The 20,832-nt window shown below is 40.2% G+C and overlaps 1 protein-coding gene across 11 annotated transcripts in view; it reads left to right on the top strand.

The window, feature by feature from the left end:
* The window catches only part of GRIP1 (glutamate receptor interacting protein 1), a 536,924-nt gene that overhangs the window by 147,052 nt on the left and 369,040 nt on the right, over positions 1–20,832 (top strand). For 2 of the 11 annotated variants that reach the window (XM_039501788.1, XM_039501847.1), the window contains exon 1: positions 13,765–13,989. The exons of 3 other annotated variants lie outside the window; for them this stretch is intronic. In XM_039501788.1, coding sequence (XP_039357722.1) covers positions 13,857–13,989 — 133 coding nt within the window. In that variant the 5' untranslated portion in view covers positions 13,765–13,856. Of the gene's footprint in view, positions 1–1,630; positions 1,688–13,762; positions 13,990–20,832 lie in introns of those variants that run through there. 6 more of the 11 variants (XM_039501797.1, XM_039501855.1, XM_039501831.1 and 3 more) reach the window with 5 other exon arrangements.

The raw sequence follows: 20,832 nt of genomic DNA on the forward strand, positions 1-20,832 counted from the left end.
TATACATTCATTAATATACAATTTAAGTTTTTTTACCTAATCAGCATGCATAATATTAAGGAACGTAGCATAATTTTCCAAAAACAGATGGTCTGTCCTCCTCCATGATTAGTGACAGAACTATTTTCATTCCGAAATATGTTTTTGTTGCAAAAATGGCATCTTGACACTCATCAGTGCTGTAATACATATTCATTGTATTACAAAATTATTTAATCTTAAAGTCAGAACCGCAAAGTGGCAGTTTTCTCCAACTGTTTTAAGATTTGTTATTCATTTTGCTGCCATGTCATAGAAACAAAAGAGTGGCCATACTGGATGAGACCAATGGTCCATCTAGCCCAGTATCCTGTCTTCTGACAGTGACTGGTGCCAGAGGCTTCAGAGGGAGCGAACAGAACAGGGCATTTATCAAGTGATCCATTCCTAGTCGTCCAGTCCCAGCTTTTAGCAGACAGAAGTCTCAACATCAGGATTCCACGTTTCCCTTGGAAGAGAGGGCATTGCAAACACAATAAACATCCTAGGGATTTTCCCCTGCCCCACCCTGCACTACTATTTTTGATACCATTAAAATGTTGCAGGGGAATCACACAATCTTGATTTCAGAACTAAGAATCTGATTAAAAGTTCATTGAAGTCCATTGCAGTGTTGTTGTAGCTGCCTTGGTCCCAGGATGTTAGAGAGACAAGGTGGGTGAGGTAATTATCTTTTATTGGACAAATTTCTGTTGGTGAGAGACAAGCTTTTGAGTTATATAGAGCTTTTCTTCAGATCCTGAAGAACAGACCTGAAAAAGAGCTCTCTGTAGCTTAAAAGTTTGTCCAATAAAAGATTATTATGTAACCCACTTAGTGTCATCGAAGTCCATGTAAATCTTTCTATTGACTTCAGTAGGCTCAAGTCACCCGAACCCACTCCCACACCCCAACCCCCTGCTCCAGCCCTGAGCCCTCTCCCACAGCCAAACTCCCTTCTGCAACCCACACCCCTCCTGCACCCAGCCCTAGCCCGCTCTTGCACTCCAAACCCCTCATCCCCAGCCCCACACCATAGTCCGCACTGCCAGCCGGAGTCCTCACCCCCACCCTTGCACCCTAACCTCCTGCCCCAGCCCAAAGCCCCCTCCCATAACCAAACTTCCTCCCAGAGCCCACACCTCCCTCATACACCGCCTTCTGCACCCCAACCCTGTGCCCCTGCTCTGAGCCCTTTCCTGCACCCCAAAGCCCTCATCCCCAGCCTCACCCCAGAACCCATGTCCCCATCCCAAATCCCGCACCCCAACCCCCTGCCCCAGCCTGGTGAAAGTGAGTGAGGGTGGTGGAAAGCGAGTGATGGAGTGAGGGGGGATGGAGTGAATGGGGGCGTGGCCTCAGAGAAGGGGTGGAGCTGGGGCATGGCCTCAGGGCAGGGGGTGGGGCAAGGTGTTTGGGTTTGTGCGATTAGACAGTTGGAAACCCTAAATACAGTTATTCCTGCATATATAGTTTCCCATTGATTTTGATAGGACTCCAGGAAGGAATAACAGCACTGAGAAAAATAATTGTATGTAGCTTTATTATCTGTATTACTGTAGTGCCAAGGAGTCCTAATCATGGACCAGAAAAGATGGGCCCCACCCCCAAAGTGTTCACAATGTAAGTATAAATCAAGAAACAACAGGTGGATAAGACAGACCCATGGGTGAGTACAATGAGACAATATTGGCCAGCATGATAGGTAGTGGCAACAGCACATGAATGTTAAGTCCTAATTTAGGTAAGAATAACGAGACGTAAAACATAAGGATGGGAGAGGACAGTGTTCCCAATCCTGCACAGATTTAAGCACATGCTTCACTTTACGCAGTCCGAATATTTCCAGTGACTTCAGTGTAACAACACACTCTGTGAAATGAAGCTTGTGTGTAAGTTTTTGCTGGATTGGGGCCAGTATGCAGACACTGGGGAGACTAATACACTTGTCTAAAAGGTAACAATGAAGATTTTTAATTATCTTTTAGTTTACTGTTTGTCACCTTTTTAATTTTTGAAACGTGTACAATGCATATTTTAAAACTGCCCAGGTGCAGTATTTTGCTACTTATTTTGAATCTTAAGTTATTTTTCACAGTTTTGCAATTCATATTAAATCAGTCTTAATACTTAGATTAAAGACTTAATACTGAATAGAGAGAACTGAATATTTATTCTCTTTAAAATGTGATTGTGTATTTACTATAGGGTGGAAACTGAAGTGATACTGAAATATGCTGCAGCCTTAAGTGTTGCAGCTTATACCATTGAAAATGAATATATAGCTCTCCAAATAAGTAAGATGTATAGATCATGAGAGTTGGCACATATTAATACTTGTATGTTTGCTTGTTTAATTTGCTTAGCTGGTGCAGTACAGTATTTCAAATGGAGTGGAAGTATCAGAAAACCATAAATAATCCCTTGGGTAAATAAGACTTGTAATTTTTCTTTTTGATGTGTGGGTGCAGTCCATGCCAGAAATATATGAACTGTGTCTTATGTCAGCCTGCCATAACGATTAATCATCCTTTCCCACATAACCATACATTTTCCATAATTTAATAAGATATTCTTGTAGTTTTGTGAAATTATTAGAAACCCTGCAAAGAAATTTAGAGGTTTTATTTTTTCATAATAAAAGTATTGCTAAGAATATTAAATACAAAGAACATGATTTTCACATTCTATATCTCTATCAGGATTTGTCTATCAGGATTAACATACACTAATTTTCTGACATTTTGCTGATGTATTCCAGTGACACTATTCTAAAATGTGGCCTATAGTCACCTGCCAGAGATTACAGCAGTAAATGTGACCTAACTGTCCTGGTCTGTAAATTTCATAACAGAGTGACTAGCAAACCCAAGCCAACTCATCCATCTGTGAAATATTTCAAGGTCGAACCTTTATTGGCTACAAGATTTCTAGCTAAAAAGACAAAGGATGACAGTGCTTATAGTTTGGTAATGTTTGCTTACTGAGCGTGAAATGAAATTTAACTGTGTGGCATGTCTACATTTGTAAATTTATTGTGGTTGTTTAGACATCTTGGAAAATTAAATGTCAAACAGTCACCTTTCACTTCCAAAATGCACTATATTGTAAGTCCTCACACCTGAGTTCGTTCTTTCTACCAACATAAGATTCTTTCTACTTCACCAGTGTTTTCTTTTTCATGTAAACCTAGGACTCATGGTGTGAACATGTCTGAAAATAGGACCTGGCAACACCAGTGTAGAATAAGGGCTTGATGTTGCAAACACTAACTAGCGTAGTGCATACTGCCCTGAGCAGTCTTATTTAATTGAGTGGGACTGCGTAAAGTGATAAGAAGTTATCAGTATTTGCACAATCAGGCTCTATATTACGAGAGTGTGAAGGTGATAGCCTCCATATGAATAATGAAGTATAGCAGGGAACGTAAGGAACAACTTTCAGACAAAAGAAAATGAATACACAGTTAAGTTTGTAAATACTTCTGAAAAGTCTTCTTTAGAATGTTGCAATAGTAATTTTAAAGTTATATTTGCAAGGTTAAGCTAAGGTGAAAAGGTTTGGGGAAAAAAGGTAGAAAGTCTAGTCATTCAAAGTTTTATGAATGACATTAACTCTCCCTCAGTAGTCTGCCATCTTGTGCAGTAGGACTATATAAAACTGGGGGATTTTTTTTTTTTTGTAAATTTCTCATGCAGTTTTTAATAGTACATTCCAACTTAGAATTATAGAATTCTAGAGTACAATTATCACGGATCATCAAATTTGAGGACCCAAGCATGTTTAAGCAGATCAGCTTAGAAAGTCCTCTCCTAATTCAAAATGTTATATTTTTAAAATTTTGTATCTTTATATATTGGGCCTCCAAAATGATAACAGTGCATCTGATCTGGAAAGATTGAGGCAAGCTGGACAAAGCATTTGGGATGTTTGAGGTTTCAAAATGTGCTCTTTCCTCTTGGACATTGGCTCATCACAACTCAAATCTTTTGGTGTAAAAACTTCCAATTCATTTTGATTTGCTGGTCCTGGTGAGAACTGGAGCCCTAGACTAGTTTTGAGCTTTTGAATGTAATATACTTGCTCTCTGTGGGCTTCCTAAATGACATATCGGTCTTATACGCACTTCAGAATGCATTCAGCTGTGTGCTTCCAAAACTGTTAGTTGTAACTCATGGCCCAAACAGGGCTTAGAAAGCACCTACCTCAAATAGTCCCAATGCAGTCAGCCACAATGGCTTGCAGAAAGCCACATTTGATGGCAGGCGGGCTGCTCTGGGGTATCAGGAGAAGAGAGAACAATATAGGATGATAAAGTGACTGTTCTGGATAGGAAAAATTGCTCATCTACCTGCCTAAAACTTCCTAAATAAATCCACATTATATGCATATTTCTTTGTCAATGATGCAGGGAGTCACAATGGGGAAATAGCAAGGATTATGAGGTTGGAAGCAAAATGAAGGGGAAGCATGGGGGAGAAGAGAACATTTTGCATAACTTGCAGGCTCCACAGGAAAAATGTTAAATATTTTATAAAACCTAAGGAAATTCCCAGTCAAAATAGTCTTGTCTGGGAATTGGTGGTGGTGGTGATTTTTTTGTTGTTGTTGTTTTTGTGTTTTTAAAAAAAGAAGAAACATGGAATATCTAAGAGTTACTATTACTATGATTTCAAGGATAAATATTACTTTAAGGATAATGTTCTTAAAAGCCTGTCTAGAAAAGAATAAAGAGATTTTTATCTTGTGTCACTACCATATTTACATGTAAAATGTACAAATCATTGACTCACATATAAACCCATAAGCTTACATTATGCAAGTATTATGATAATAGAGGGAGCTGAGAGCAGAAAGCACTCTCTGAGAAAGGAATCTCCCAGGCATGTAAAGATGAGGTGATGGAGGTTCAGATGTTCAAAACATTATACTATTTACATCTTCTAAGTAATACTCAAAGGCTCTAATTCTTACAGAGGAGAACTGAAGAAACCATTCAGATGTTTGTAGAGTAGTGTTTCCCAAACTTGGGACGCCGTTTGTGTAGGGAAAGCCCCTGGAGGGCTGGGCCGTTTTGTTTACCTGCCACGTCCATGGGTCTGGCCGATTGAGATTAACTGTAAACTGTAGATTATTAGATGTACATCCCACAATTGCAAGAGGGCTGGAGAAGATAAACCCTCCTCTCCTGTCTCTTGTATCTCTACAATCATGTAAGTTTTTCACATGGAAAATCTTTATGCTGTAACTCAAGAGGTTTGTACTTTGGAGATTTTCTGTGTTCAATTGAACTCCAGAAACCATTTAAATGCAGCTTTATTTTTGTCCCAAGAGCGGTAATATTAAGCAGAACTCTTGTGCCACCTTGTTGTGTTCTCTTGCTTGTGCGTTCTCCAGCCAGAACTCAGTGAGGCAAACCCAGTGTTCCCTCTCGATAGCAGAAGTGTTGTATACTGGCTTGAGCAGGTATGTGGAGCTCACCTGTCTAAAGCTTTGACTTTTTTTTGCTGTGAACTATGTACTGTAGGTGAGGAGTGAAGCATTATGCAGGCCTGCTTCTCTCCCTTGGGTCCTGATGGTCCCAAGGTCCCATGTCTTTAAGCCCAATGAGGTGTCAACCTCTCTTAAATGCATAATATCTTTATGTCCATAATAAAATAGGCACGGCATTAATACCAATCTAATCCTTCCCCCCATTCTTTCCCCAAATATCTTTTTAAAAGTGAATTTATGCTTTAGTAAACAAGTCTGTCATTCATGAAATGTCACGTACATTATTATACTTCTAATGAACTTTCATCAGAAATGTTTAACTCTTTTTTAAAAAAAAATAGGTTGAGCTCAGTGACAAGTTTCTCTCCTGGGCACCTATAAACTTCCTTTATGCTAGTCAGATCAAGGTTCTTCAGGCTGTTTTCTGGTATCTAACTTGTCAAGCTGGTTCATTCTCATTCACTCACTATGAAGTGTGAGACTTTATAGAGTAGTTTTCCTCTGGGCATCTATGAATATATTTATTTCATTATACCACATTCCATTCAGAACCAAATATTTGCTTATACTTCCGTGAGCGGTGAACAACAATTGTATGCAAACGGGGATGTTAAATGTAGAGCTTTTACTGATAGTAACAACTAATACTTGCTATGGCTACCACAGATGGAGGTGAGGCTTATATATCTTAACCCATATTTTGAAGCAATAGCATGTGCTGATCCTGATCACGTGGATCTCATGCTACATATCTGCTGAGGTCTTAGTTCAGCTCTCCTAAGGGCATAGTATCTTAATGTCATGTTTACTTTATTGTTGTCATGAAGCCTTTGGCTAGCAGGTCACTGATTTGAATCAGGCCCAGGTTTGATATTACCTGAAAAGTTATCACTGTGTGGTTCTTGGTAACCTATATGAAATGAGTTAATTGTCAGAGCAGACATATATCTACATTATGAAATGCTGTCATCACCAGAGTTTCAGAAGGGTCAAAAATTGAATTGTGAACTTTATTGTATTCATGGAAATTGCAGTTAACATCTAAACAACTAAATGCCCGAACTTCAATGGCTTCTTCCCCCCCCTCCCCCCGTGCAAGGTAATCAAAGACACTACTTCTAATCAGGACCAAGAGAATACAGCACATGTAAAGATTTTTGGCTAAGTCTTTTGGAAACATGATCATCCAAAAAGCCTGACTTGTCTACATTACAACTTCTAGCCAGGGCTTTGCACCTGTTGGGAATTATGGGTCCAAAAATTCTAGTGTCAACACAGCCCAGAGTGTCTGCCACATTTAACCCTATGTACTCAGAATAACACTTTAAAAAACGAAGTCATTTAGGAGCTAATGTCAATGGGACTTAGGCTTCTAAGTCACTGTGGTACTTTTGAAAATTTTACCTCAGCCTTTTTTTTTTTTTCTAGCTAAAATTCTAGAAGGTTTTTTATTTGGGGATTATAAAAACCCATGGTGCCAAAACATTGAAAAGAGCTTCCTGTGTTATCAGTGAGAAACAAAATATTCCCAAGAGTGGGCTACAGATTTGTGGATAGATATAGAAAAAGAAATGACAATTTTTCACGTTAGGAAGCTGTATTTGTAACATTTGATTCAAGATGCAGTGCTTATTCATTTGAAAATGGGATGATGATAACATTTACCTCATAGGTACATTCTGAGGCTTAATATTTGTAAAACACATTGAAGACATTAAAAACCATTAAATATAGCGTGGGCTATGTATTAAATATATATTTCATATGCAAAGCTTTAATATATTGCTAAAGTTTCACAATGAAGCACTCAATAGTTAGGAATTGTTATAGAATTTTTAGCTCTGCCCCCTTTGTGCCCATGCATTTCAAAATAGTCTTCAATTATATTAGAACATTTTATAATATTTCTCAGATAATGCAATCCCCCCCTCAAATGTACAGGCATAGGTGAAGCATCTAGTGTTTATTTTACATATTTAAAATAACTTCATTTTACATTGCTCCAGTATATTTTATTAGATAATTTTTAATATTATTTTCTGTTCTTTAAGGGAGAGGTTTTCAGTCTTTTCCATTACAGGACCTCTTCCCCCCTGTCATCTAGCTGAGATGTCATCCCATTTAGCCTATGAGAAGAGCGAAGTGGTCATGACCCCTTGACACTTTTTGCAGCCCACCTGGAGGTTATGAGCCTCAGGCTGAGAATCCCATAACTCTGAAGTGTTATATTTAGCAGTAACTGTTAATAGCTCCATAGTTAAAGTTCTGGTGAGACTTGCAGTTATAACTTGGGAGTAGAAGTTAGATAAAAAAATTGGTGTCTGACGAAGTGGGTATTCACCCACGAAAGCTTATGCTCCAATACGTCTGTTAGTCTGTAAGGTGCCACAGGACTCTTTGTTGCTTTTTAAAAATTGGTATCGCTAACGATATTGCACCACTTCCTCTAAATATACAGTTTTCTGGAAAGTTAGAAATAACAGTAAATCTGTTCAGTGTTTTAAAAATAACAGCTATGTGAAATTGGAGGGCTGGTAACTTGCATCATTTTTGGATTGCTGTAGCTTGGTTTTAATACTTGAAGCTTTAGATGTGCGGAAGTCCCCCACAACAAACATACATGGTCTTGTAAAAAATAATTAAAACAAGGATATTGGCAATATTAGTCATTGCTATTGGTATTTGTACAAAGGGGAACAGATGAATAAAGCACTTGTCAGCAAATCAACTAGCTCTTTGGCTAGAGTCCACTGGAAAGCCCTATTTATGCACTTTAGATGTGAATAGTTGTTGTTGTGATACACTAAGGTGTATCAGTAGGGCCCGACCAAATTCATGGCCGTGAAAAACGTGTTATGGGCTGTAAAATCTGACTGTTGTAGGGGAGACCAGATTTTACAGAGTTGGGCAGCCGGAGAGCAGTGGCTGCTGGGAGGGAGCCTAGGTCTGAAGGCAGTGTCACCGACAACAGCAGCATAGAAGTGAGGTGGCATGGTATTGGGGGAGGGGGGTTTGGCTACTTTTTGGGGAAGGCAGGACTAGCTTTACAGGTGGGCCAGTGGGCAACTGCCCAGGGCCCCATGATGGGGGGGGGGAGTGCCATGGTCACCCCTCTCCCTCCCTCCCCCCCCAGCCAGCCCAAGGCCACTTTAACTCCCAAGCGCTGGGCTCTAGGTGCTAGTCTTGGACAGGCTGAGTGGGATAGGACTTCCTCTTCCTCTGCATGAGCCACTCCCGAGGTCGGGTTAGACCCATCTCCAGGAACCTCCTCTGGTTGCAGGAAGCTCAGTGGCTGCTGGCTGGGAGTCCAGCTCTTAAGGCAGTGTGGCCGCCACAGTGCAGAAGTGAGTGTGGCATGGCATGATATGGTATTTCTACCCTTACTTCTAAGCTGTTGCTGGCGGTGGCGGTGCCTTCAGAGCTGGGTACCTGGCCAGCAGCTGCCCTCCGGCTGCCCAGCTCTGAAGACACCAACCAGCACAGAGTACGGGTGGCAATACTGAGACACTTCCTCCCACCCCCATGACCCTATTTTGGGTTGGTACCCCCACAGTTACAATACTGTGAAATTTCAGATTTAAATATCTGAAACCATGAAATTTATGAGTTTTAAAATCTTATGACTGTGAAATTGACCAAAATGGACCGTGAAATTGACCAAAATGCGCACTATGTATCAGAGTATGGGCTCCCTCCTGCCCAGCTTAGAAATTGCACAGGTACCTGCCCTCAATCTTCTCATGCCTAACAAGGAGGGCAAGAACCTCTTCCCAGCTGCTGGTTTCCCTATCAGTTTGCAGCAATATATTTCAGTATGTTTTTTCACTACCTTGCTAAGTTAGCCATACACTTGTGCACAATGAATCCTTCCTTAGCTATGCACTTCACAAGCTTAGTGAGGAAAAAATCTACTGTACAAGCTCAGTATGCAATTTTCAAAAGCTCAAAACTTAAAGTAAAACCAGTTTTCTTTAGAAAATGGGCAGGCAGTTGCTAGAACTGCTGCTTATTACACGATGCAGTGTTGTAGCTGTGTAAGTCCCAAGATATTAGACATGATGGGTGAGGTAATACCTTTTCTTGGATCAACTACTGTTGGTGAGAGAGACAAGCTTTCGAGCTACCCTGAGCTCTTTTTCAGGGCTGGGAAGACCTATATCAGTACAACTGCATTGCTCAGGGATGTAAAAAACCCACACTCCCGAGTGATGCCATTATAGCAACCTAACCCTCTTGTAGACAGCGCTATGTTGACAGGGGAGAGCTTCTCCTGCTGACCTAGCTACCACCTCTCAGGGAGGTGGATTAACTATGTGAATAGGAGAACTGTCTTCACTAAAGCACTGTACATGAACTGTAGCACTTTAAACATCATCCCTAAGAGTGTCACAGCTAACTACAAGATCAAACAGATAGTTTAGCATACACAGTTAGCACGTATTTTAAGGGACCATTCAAGGTGAAGTGGCCCATTAACACTGCTGTAGTCATAGGATAAAAGGGGAGGTTATTATATCACAGAGTTCAAATAAGCCATAAATACAATGTCTTGATTAAGACCTTGATTTTTACTGTCTGGCAAAGCTATGAATTTAAGCTCCCAGGCTCATCTTTTGAAAATGTTGTTCAGGTTTCCTTTGAGGATGAGGACTGATAGGTCAGATATAGTGATTGCTTTGTGAAAAGTGTTCACCCACAGGTGATAGGGTGTTTTTCTCTCCGAACATTTTCCTGTGTGAGTTCATTTGAGAGCATAGTGATTGGTTTCACACACACAGGTGTTATTGAGGCATTTAGTGCACTGGATGAGGTACACCACCTATTGTGATAGGCATGTGCAGGACCCATAGGTCCTGACTCTGTGGGTGCTATGCACCCACTGGCAGCCCCCATATCAGAACATCCCTCTCCCCCCAGCACCTCCTGCCCACTGGCGGGCCCCACAGATCAGTGCTTCCCCCTCCCTACTAGCGCCTACTGCCTGCCACAGATCAGCTGTTTCACGGGGTCGGGAGGCACTGGGGGGGAATGGGGGAGGACTGAGGCTGCAGCACACTTGGGGGAGGGGGGGAAACTGGGCAAGGAAGGGGTGGGGGTGGGGCCTTGGGGGAAGGGGTGGAGTAGGGGCGAGGCCTGGGTGGAGCCGGGGGAGCGCACCCCTCAGCAGATTAGAAACTCGGCACCTCTGGGACCCCTGGATCTTGAAAGGTCTGTTGTGAGGGTGTTGATCATTGTAGCAGTGGAGATATGTTTGCAGGTTTTGCATCTGTTGTTCTGGCAGGGGCTGGTGCCACTCTGAGTAGGTGTGTTCTGGTTAAGGTTGCCAGGTGTCCAGTTTTCAACCAGAACGCACAGTCAAGAAGGGACCCTGGCAGCTATGGTCAGCACCGCCAACTGGGCCATAAAAAGTCCTATTGGCGGTGCTGTGGGTCTAAGGCAGATTAGTCCCTAGCTGTCCTGGCACCGTGCCGCACCCTAGAAGCGGCTAGCAAGTCTGGCTCCTAGGCGGGGAACCACAGTCTAAAACAGTCTAAAAACAGGAGTGCACAATAATTTTTGCAGGGGCGGGGCACTCCATGAATTTTGGTGAGTCATCATGGGCTGCAGATTTCTATTATATTAATGGAGGGGGGTCTAGGAGGGAGTTTGGGTGCAGGAGGGGGCTCCGGGATGGGGCAGGGGATTAGGGTGCAGAACGGGGTGTGGGGTCTGGGAGGGAGTTTGGGTGCAGGAGGGGGTTCTGACCTGGGGCAGGGGGGTGGGGTGCAGGAGGGGGTGCGAGATGCAGGCTCTGGCCGGGAGGCGCTTACCACAGATGGCTCCCAGCTGATGGTGCAGCAAGGCTCAGGCAGGCTGACTGCATGCTGTGGCCTCACGCCGCTCCCGGAAGTGGCCGACTGCTGCTGGCATGTCTCTGTGCGCCCCTTGTGGGGAGGGGGGCAGCGGGTCTCTGTACGCTGCCCCCACCCACAAGCACTTCCCCCACAGCTCCCATTGGCTGATTTCCAGCCAATGGGAGCTGTGAGGACAGTGCTGGGGGCGGGGGCAGCGCGTGGAGCTGCCTTCTTCCCTTTCCCCAAGCCAGTGGTGCGCAGAGACATGCCAGCAGCAGTCGGCCACTTCCGGGAGCGGCGTGGGGCCAAGGCAGGCAAGCAGCCTGCCTGAGTACCCCGCTGTGCCATGGGACTTTTAGCTGCCTGGAGATTGCGAGGGGGCAGCCAAAGAGTCCGGCAGGCCGGACAGAAATATTAGACAGGCCGGATCCAGCCTGCGGGCTGTATTTTTCCCACCCTTGGTCTAAAAGGTGAATATTTCAGAAAGTTGTTAATATGTTATTGAAAAAGGGGTTGGGAGAGAGAGTTATAGACTGGGAGTATGTAAGGAATAATAATAATAAGACCTAACTCTTCAGGGGCGTCTGCTTCTCCTGCATAATACTCTAAATATTTGTAGAAAAGGTGTTACAATTTTTATATGTTTTGTACTGTTTGGAAGCAGAGTAGCAAAAAAGAGAGAGAAACTGAAACTCTGGAGGATGCAGTGGTCTTTTCATAAAAATGCCTATAAAAAGTTTTATTACTTTTTAAAAAATGTGACATTATGTTGTTTTCCATCTTTTTATCATGCAATCTCAGTGTTCAGGAATGTAACAAAAATAATTTCCATATGAAAGCCATGATACTTAGCTTGTAGTACAGCCAAGGGTGTGATGATTCCCCTGCTTGACAAGAGGAGCTTGACCAGAACTAGCACAAATATAAATAGTGTAGCAGCAGTAGCATGCATGGGCAGTGGCAGTGAAGACATGGCTTAGCTGTGCCACGTAGGTACCCTCTGATTTCAGGAGTGTTTGTACAGGGCATGCACCTCTACTGCTGCTACGCTACTGATACTCACACTAGTTCTCATTGAACTATCATGAATATATGTACGCAAGCGGGAGAATCACACCCCTAGCTTGTAGTGTAGACATAACCTAAAATGAATTGAATTGGTGACTTGTTCATCAAATAACTATAGTGACCAGGCTTTCAAAGTAAATAATTGGGACTCCTCTCATAGGGTAAGGGGGAACAGGATATGTCACGGTGGTAGGTAAGTAGGTACAAGATAATTTGACTGATGCGATTAATTGCATTCCAAACACGTGTCAACAGACTGGAGGTTTCCTACTTATACAAAGACCTCACTCAGTTTACTGGAATGGTGAGGTTACAAAACAAACTGGTAAATGTTCAACTGATTGGATATGAATGGTCATTGATTTTGTTCTCTCCTGAAGGAGAGGAATTTTGTCAAAAACGCTTGTGAAATTCCTGTCTTATCTTAAAGAATGCTTGTGGAGTGCAGAAACAAGTGGTCAGAAAAATGTGGGCACCTTTTCAGGCTTGTTGCTAACATAACAGAGTTCTGCTTCATGTCTGGTTGGTTTGCTCTTGGTTATTTTTCAAGTTTTACAACTCAGCTAGGATTTTAGATGAGTACAGTAAAGGGTAGGCAGTACGGTGTGGTCATGATGTAGCTTTCTTTGTTTGCATTACTGTATAGCTGTGCTGGATCTATAAGGAGCCTGTCTGTGAAGTTCATTTTAATATTTAAATTAAACAATGATTGGAATACATTAATGCCCTGTGGGTAAACGTGTCATTTTTAAGCAGCTGCCGAGCTTTCTCCCTGCTGCTCCAATTAACATATTCAGTGCACACACTTGTCAGTGAGTAGGCTGTGTATATGGATTAAACCACTTTGTTGTTTATTCATCCACCATGAGTGGTATCGGAAATGGATCAGCATGGTTAACATTTTTAAAACAAATGAAATCAAATGAGGTCTTGAGCATGTGCCACAGTAAACATCAGGGTAGTGATTAACAGGCTACAGAAAACCTGTTTTGCCTTCAGATATGGTTGAGTCCATTGACTAACATGTATCCCCGCCCCCCCCCCCCCAGCTCCTCTTCAAATGATGGAGACATAGGATAGTGAAATTCTAGTGCTGGGATTCCTCTTGCTGTCAGGCAGATCTGAACTTTGTTCTGTTTTTTCTAAAAGCTGATTGTGATCAAACACTTCTCTTTATTTCCTCCTTTACCTTGGTTGCAACATTTCAGCATAAAAACAATGGATTTGATAAAGGTCCTTTTAAAGGTAAATCAAAATGCTTTGTCATAACTGAAACTGTTGGGGCTTTTTTTTTTTTTTTAAATGGTATCAGAGTGGCTAGTCAAAGGGTGCAGCTCTCCATCTATACTTGCTGTTCATTCATGCTCAAACAGCTTTTTGTGAAGCTTAGCTGCTAAGACCAGCAAAAGGTAAACTGGGCTGATAACTGCGCTGGTGAAAGAGATGGAACGTTTCTTGGGCTTTGTGAAGCAGATAAGAAGATCGAGAAGAAGAAAAGGCAAAAAGTACCGACCCGAGGAGGATTACCATGAGGGCTATGAGGATGTCTATTATTATGCTTCAGAGCATTTTCGAAGTAAGCACTGTGTAACCTAATGTTTTCTTGTTGTGATAAATATTCAATGTTGTTTTTAATTACAAAATGCTAACACTGGATAGATATGTGAGCCTCATGCAGGTATTACAAGCATTACACTACTATTATTTATTTGTCTAAATTTGCTGGTAGGAAATTAGAAAGAAAAGCTATAGTATTGTAGCTTTCAAATCAAAGTGTTTAATATTTCAGGTGCAGTTAATTGATTCTTACTGTTGCAAGCCTTTTGTTAGAGGACTTTGTGTTGTAAACTGATATGATAGCCTTTTTAGAACACTTTTATATATAAATATAACTGCGTTCATATTTCTACTACACTGCTTTTTAAAAAATAATTGCTCCTGCATAAGTTCACGTTGATGATTAATATTTGTTGATTGAAAGTCAGTCCTTTGTGTCTGAACTGTGCCCTGATCTTTACAGTAGAAAGTAACTCAAGTGGGATTCTTTGCTGCTGCATGTTCAGAATTGCTTCAGGAATTAAGTAATCAGGGTTCCCCCCCCCCTTAATTTGCTGTCAGACATCTGCAGTAGTAGCTATAAATCAAAATAGAATGCCTGTTTTTAAGACCCCTGCAAAAACTGTATTATAAACTGCAATGCACTTGAATAATTCTCTCTACCTGTCAGCGTTCTGAGTTCCTAGTCTCTCTCTGACTTATCCCAATGGATTGGAAATGTCCAGAAATGCCTGAGGGGACAATGGGAGAGAAGCTACTCACAGACATCTGAGTTTATTATGCCATTCTCTAACGGAAGGTGTTCACAGTATAATCAGTCATGCACAAAAATTATTTTTAAATAGGGTTGCTATTCTTTTGACCTGTGATTTGGGAGCTTTGCTGCAAAGAGTAAGTATTCTGCATTTTCCTGGCATCGTGAAGCTTAAATGTACTCTTATGTGTATGTACCATTCAAGCAGCTGTCAGTTTCCTTTTCCATCACTTACTGTTGTTTCCATCTGAGTAAAGTATATTATGAAAAAATTACAATCTTCTTAGGGTTAAATGCTGAAAAATTGGATTGTAATTTAGAAAAAAACAAGTTTCTTCTTTCATGGAAATGCACGTAGTAAAAATGACTTAGATATAGTTCTGATCAACTGCATCAAACTTTTTATGCTGGTCAAACAAGATGATTCACTTTTGGATAGGTCTAATATTTGTTGAATATATGATGTGTATATTTGGGTGTTTAATGGGGCTGTCCTTAGTAATGTTCTAACTTTTTTTTATAAGTGCTTATTGTTACACAAATTACATTAAAGTAATGTGTATGATTTACGTGCAACTGATTTGAGATCTGTTAAGCAAAGCACTTTCTTTTTTTAAAAGATTATCATGGCAAGGTACCATCTTACAATTGTGTACTCTACATCAGGAATATCAAATTTAAAACTACAAAACACTGTAGAATTTTAAAATGAAATAAGTTAATGAAAACATGCAACTTTTTAGCTTTCTTCTGCTCTATTAGTGTCACGCAAATCACATGGCTATATATCAAATTAGTTGTGTTAAACTAGTGTTTCCCTAGAAGATTGTAATAGAATATATTTAAAAAAGAACAACCAAGCAAACCAACATCAAATGTATGTACCTATGATTTTATTAGCTAATTTTTTTAAAAAATAGCATGAGGCAACTGTGTGAATGGACCAAATGCTTAATAGTGATTACGCCTTTCTTTTTGACTCCTCTTAATAGAATAAAATGATAAATATTTTTTCTACACACTTTAACCTGCCAAGGTCATGTACACAATAAATACTTTCAAGTGCATGGGTAGGCAATTTTGAAACTGGCATGTTCTCTGCCAGTTTCATCAGTGCTCATAATCCAGAGTTAAATAACCACCTAAAACATAATGCATAGTTCTGCCGTTGGATGCACATGTGGCTTGCAACTTCAAACAGCTACTTAATAAAATGTATTACAAGAGACTCAAACTTTAGAGATTTGACTGTTCATCAGTCATCAAATACCAGAGTCTTTTATTGAGATGTCTCATCAAATGTAATTGCTTCTTAATGCTTCTTTTGTCCACTCTTTCAAGTACGTTATGTGTCACTGTTTTGGTGAGTAGGTGTGATGTTCACTTAAATTATGTTGCACAAAATGACAAGGAATGCTGCCGCTGTTGCTAAAACTTTTGCTCTTTAACCTGCATTTCATGTAATTTATCAAATTAAATGTACAGTCCACGTTTACTATGCACCAGCAATTCACTGTTTACAGTGCAGGTTAAGAGGAATGACAAGCCTTTTAATAATGATTCCTTTTGATTAGAAAATTCTTTGCATTGTTGAAAAGATCTTCTATTGTATTTACTGATACAAATGTCAACAGCTCAGAGCTAACAGAATCAAGGAAATAGTGTACGCATTTCTGGTATGCCCTCTTCGCCCCCCCCCCCCCAAATAATATTATCTATTTGGACTTTTATGGCTAAAGAAACGTAACCATTTTAATTCTACTTAAATTTACCTAATGGAGCTGAGGATTCATTCAAACAGTCATTTCACATGTGCAGTAATATCTCTCATGTTCTACTAGATATTATCAAATGTATTTTATGTTCACTGTTTAATATGAAATGCAAAAACTGTATTAAAATAACTCTAGGATCAAACAACCACACAAAAAGCAAGAAAATAGAGTTAAAAATGGAATAGGCCTCTGGGGACTTTGGATAAAATTTGACCTTATTCTGTCCTTAACTTCCCCTTTTGTGCCTGGATATTGTAGCTCATGCTAGATGGTATATAGCATCGCCACTCTTCTGAAGCCCTCTTCATGGAAAACCAGATGAGCTATGCTGCTTTGGCACAATGGGGTGAAGGAAGGGTAGTAATAGCGAAGGCTCCTCTGGTAAAAGGATGGTCCCAACTTTGAATTTCCCCCTTTTTATCAAGTTTTTACTACAGCTCTATTTAATTTCATTTCCTTTAAACTTTATTCGTAAAAGGCTAGCCTTATTTTGAAATGCCGCATGAGCTATATTATTTTTGTTAAAAGAACAAGGAGTACTTGTGGCACGTTAGAGACTAACAAATGTATTTAAGCATAAGCTTTCGTGGGCTAAAACCCACTTCATCGGATGCATGCAGTGGAAAATACAGTAGGAAGGTAGGGGACACACACACACACACCATGAAAAAATGGGTATTGCCATACCAACTATAACTAGTGTAATCAGTTAAGGTGGGCTATTGTCAGCAGGAGGAAAAAAAACTTTTGTAGTGAATTGCAGGTGTCACATTCATTTAAATGAGACGTAACATTGTGACAATAATGGATCATGAAATTACTGCCTCAGGTAATCAGAAAACTTAGTGCTTATTACATAAGATGCCTGTGCAAGTGTTACATTCATCTTGTGCACCATTAAAACTCCACCACCCAACCTGTTCCTTTTAATGAAACTTTGCATAATAAAAAATCCTTATTACATTATCTAGACTGCTTCTGAACAGTAAGAATGTTGCATAGTAGAGGTTTTTGGGACATTTTTGACATTGAATTATATTGTTTTGCCAAAACCGAAACATTTCACAGAGACTTATTGGTTTGATGAAGTTTCTAACAGGAAGATTTCTGAGTTCGAAGGCGCTCTATTCACTTCTGACCAGAGAGGTAGACACACTAATCAGGAACTTAACCTTTTCAATCTGAAAATGGAGGGTTCCACACCATTCCATTTTGTAAAAACAAACAAACAAATTTTCATTCCAATGCAGAATGAAAATAACATAATATGGTCATACTGGGTCAGACCAATGGTCCATCTAGCCCAGTATCCTATCTTCCGACAGTGGCCAATGCCAGGTGCTTCAGAGAGAATGAACAGAACAGGGGATCATGAAGTGATCCATCCTCTGTCTCCCATTCCCAGCTTCTGGCAAACATAAGCTAGGGACGCTTCAGAGCATTGTTTTACATCCCTGCCCAACCTGGCTAATAGCCATTAATGGACCTATCCTCCATGAATTTATCTAGTTCTTTTTTTGAACCCTGTTATAGTCTTGGCCTTCACAACATCCTCTGGCAAGGAGAGTTCCACAGGTTGACTGTGCATTGCGTGAAAAAATACTTTTTTGTTTGGTTTAAACCTGCTGCCTATTAATGTCATTTGGTGACCCCTAGTTCTTGTGTTATGAGGAGTAAATAACACTTCCTTGTTTACTTTCTCCACACCAGTCATGATTTTATAGACCTCTATTGTATCCCTGCTTAGTCGTCTTTTTTTTTCAAGCTGAAAAGTCCCAGTTTTATTAAATCTCTCCTCATATGGAAATGGTTCCATACCTCTAATAATTTTTTTGCCCTTTTCTGTACCTTTTCCAATTCCAATATATCTTTTTTGAGATAGGCAACCAGATCTGCACATGGTATTAAGATGTGGGCATACCATGGATTTATATAGAAGCAATATGATGTTTTCTGTCTTATTATCTATCCCTTTTCTAATGATTCCCAACATTGTTGGCTTTTTAGACTGCTGCTGCACAATGAATGAATGTTTTCAGAGAACTATCCACAATGACTCCAAGATCTCTTTGAGTGGTAACAGCTCATTTAGATCCCATCATTTTGTATGTATAGTTGGGATTATGTTTTCCAGTGTGCATTACTTTGCATTTATCAACATTGAATTTCATCTGCTATTTTGTTGGCCAGTCGCACCCTGTTTTCTGAGATCGCTTTGTAACTCTTTGCACTATGCTTTGGTCTTAACTATCTTGAGTAGTTTTGTATCATCGGCAAATTTTGCCACCTCACTGTTTACCCCTTAATAAATATCATAACCTTAAAAGTTGTAACTTAATGGAGTTGGCATCCTCTAACCTTCTCTATTACATAGTCAATATAGAGGCACCATTTAGTTTTACAATTTTTAAAAAAAAATACCTACTCAGAATTCTGAATGATCTATGATTTTTGTCTCTGTCAACCAGCAAGTTTAATCAGATTACAGTTTGAAATGGATGATACTAAATTGTGAAAAATAAAACTTTTACAAAATATTGTATTTGTAGTAACAATGCCCTGGTGGCATTTGCAATATAAAAGGCTCACAGTTTGGCTTCTGAACTGGACTGTAACTTTCATTGCAGATGGGTTACAGAATGTTATTTATTGTTTGTATGCTCAGTACTCAGGACAGGGTAATACCAGAAGTAAGTATATAACTAGCCTATGCTACAGTTTTGTTAGACTCCAAAAAGCATCCGCTAGTGGCCGTGCTATTAGGTCTTTGTGGAGACGATGGTTTTAAAGCGGGGAAATTTTAGGAGAATTTCACATCCTTATCTCAGGTGCATAGGGAACTACTACAGGATATACAATAAACAGTAAAAAAAATTATGTAGCATTATTGCATGGTGCACTTTTAGAGCTAAAGTACTTTGAAAAGTAGGTAGGCATGTGCTTAGCTATTTCTCAATGTAAACTCAAAAGGCTCCAGTTTATAGAAAGTAAATGTAGAACTATAAGTTCTCATTTTAAGACAAAGAATGTTGTGTGCATGTTTTGTTATGTTTTTGTTTTTTCTCAATTCTTATACATGTCAAATGTAAACAAACAAATTTTATAATCTATTAAAGATTAGGCCACTGGATTACCAGAAATCTCACAGCATAACATGTATAATTATATAAAGATATGTAATATTTCTTTTGATGCCTTAATACTGTTTTTTGAAAAATAAAATATTTTAGAGAGACACTTTGGCCACCTCCCCCAAAAGCCATTTTTAAGTGATAGAGCAGAAATGATGATGCATTGTTTGCTGTGTCAATGATTTAACTGATTTACGTATTTTTTGCCTCATTAGTACAAACCCAGTACATATAACAGTGGTCCCCAACCTTTTCCGGGTGGTGGGTGCCACCGAGGACTGTGGCCGACGGACAAGCATCTGCCGAAATGCTGCCGAGAAGCGGCAAAGTCAAGAGGCATCGCCGCCGAAATCCCACTGAAAATCAGCGGCATTTCGGCGGCAACAACTCTTGATGACGCCGCTTTTTGGTCGCATTTCGGCGGCGACGCCTCTTGATGACGCCGCTTTTTGGCGGCATTTCGGCGGATGCTTGTCTACCGGCCAGTACGTGGGCGCACATAGATGCCCCGGCAGGCGCCCTGGCGCCCGTGGGCACCGCATTGGGGACCCCTGCCATATAAGTAATTTTACCCACATGAGTAAGGTCAATAGAATTATTTGAGTGGGTAAAGTTACACACATCTGTTTGCAGGATCAGGAACTTATCCATATCCAAGTGGCAATCTGTATGTCAAATTTTAGCCTGCTGCCATTTGTAATGGTTTAGATATTTAACACTGAAAGTTAAGAATTCTAAATGAGTAGTGTAAACATATTATGTAAAGATTTTGTAGAATATACTTAATAGTGACTATTAAAATTTAAATTATTTGGTAGTTTCAGAATATCATTCAATATTCAAAAACACCAAAGAACACCAAATAGGTGTGTGTGGGGAATTGCTAATGTACAGAATGGTCATACATGAGTTTTTGTGCTTAAAGATAAGTATGTGCTTAAGTGCTTTGTTAGATCCATGTCTAGCTAAGCACTCACTTAGGGAACCATAAAAATGCTAATGTTACAACAGTTTGCCAAACCTGATGATCTGAAATGTACAGAATTAATTCAGAGACAATATGACAATTGTGTGTACAAAAATTAATTGGATCAGTTAGATGTTTTCAAGCTGAAATCTGCCTAAGACTGGCATCAACTCTTGTAATGGAAATTCAGGCCCTGGGTCTGAATTGGAGAACTCCATCCAAGCCATGCTAGAGC

The sequence above is a fragment of the Mauremys reevesii genome, linkage group 1, assembly GCF_016161935.1.
Source record: "Mauremys reevesii isolate NIE-2019 linkage group 1, ASM1616193v1, whole genome shotgun sequence".
Classification (NCBI taxonomy): Eukaryota; Metazoa; Chordata; order Testudines; family Geoemydidae; genus Mauremys; species Mauremys reevesii.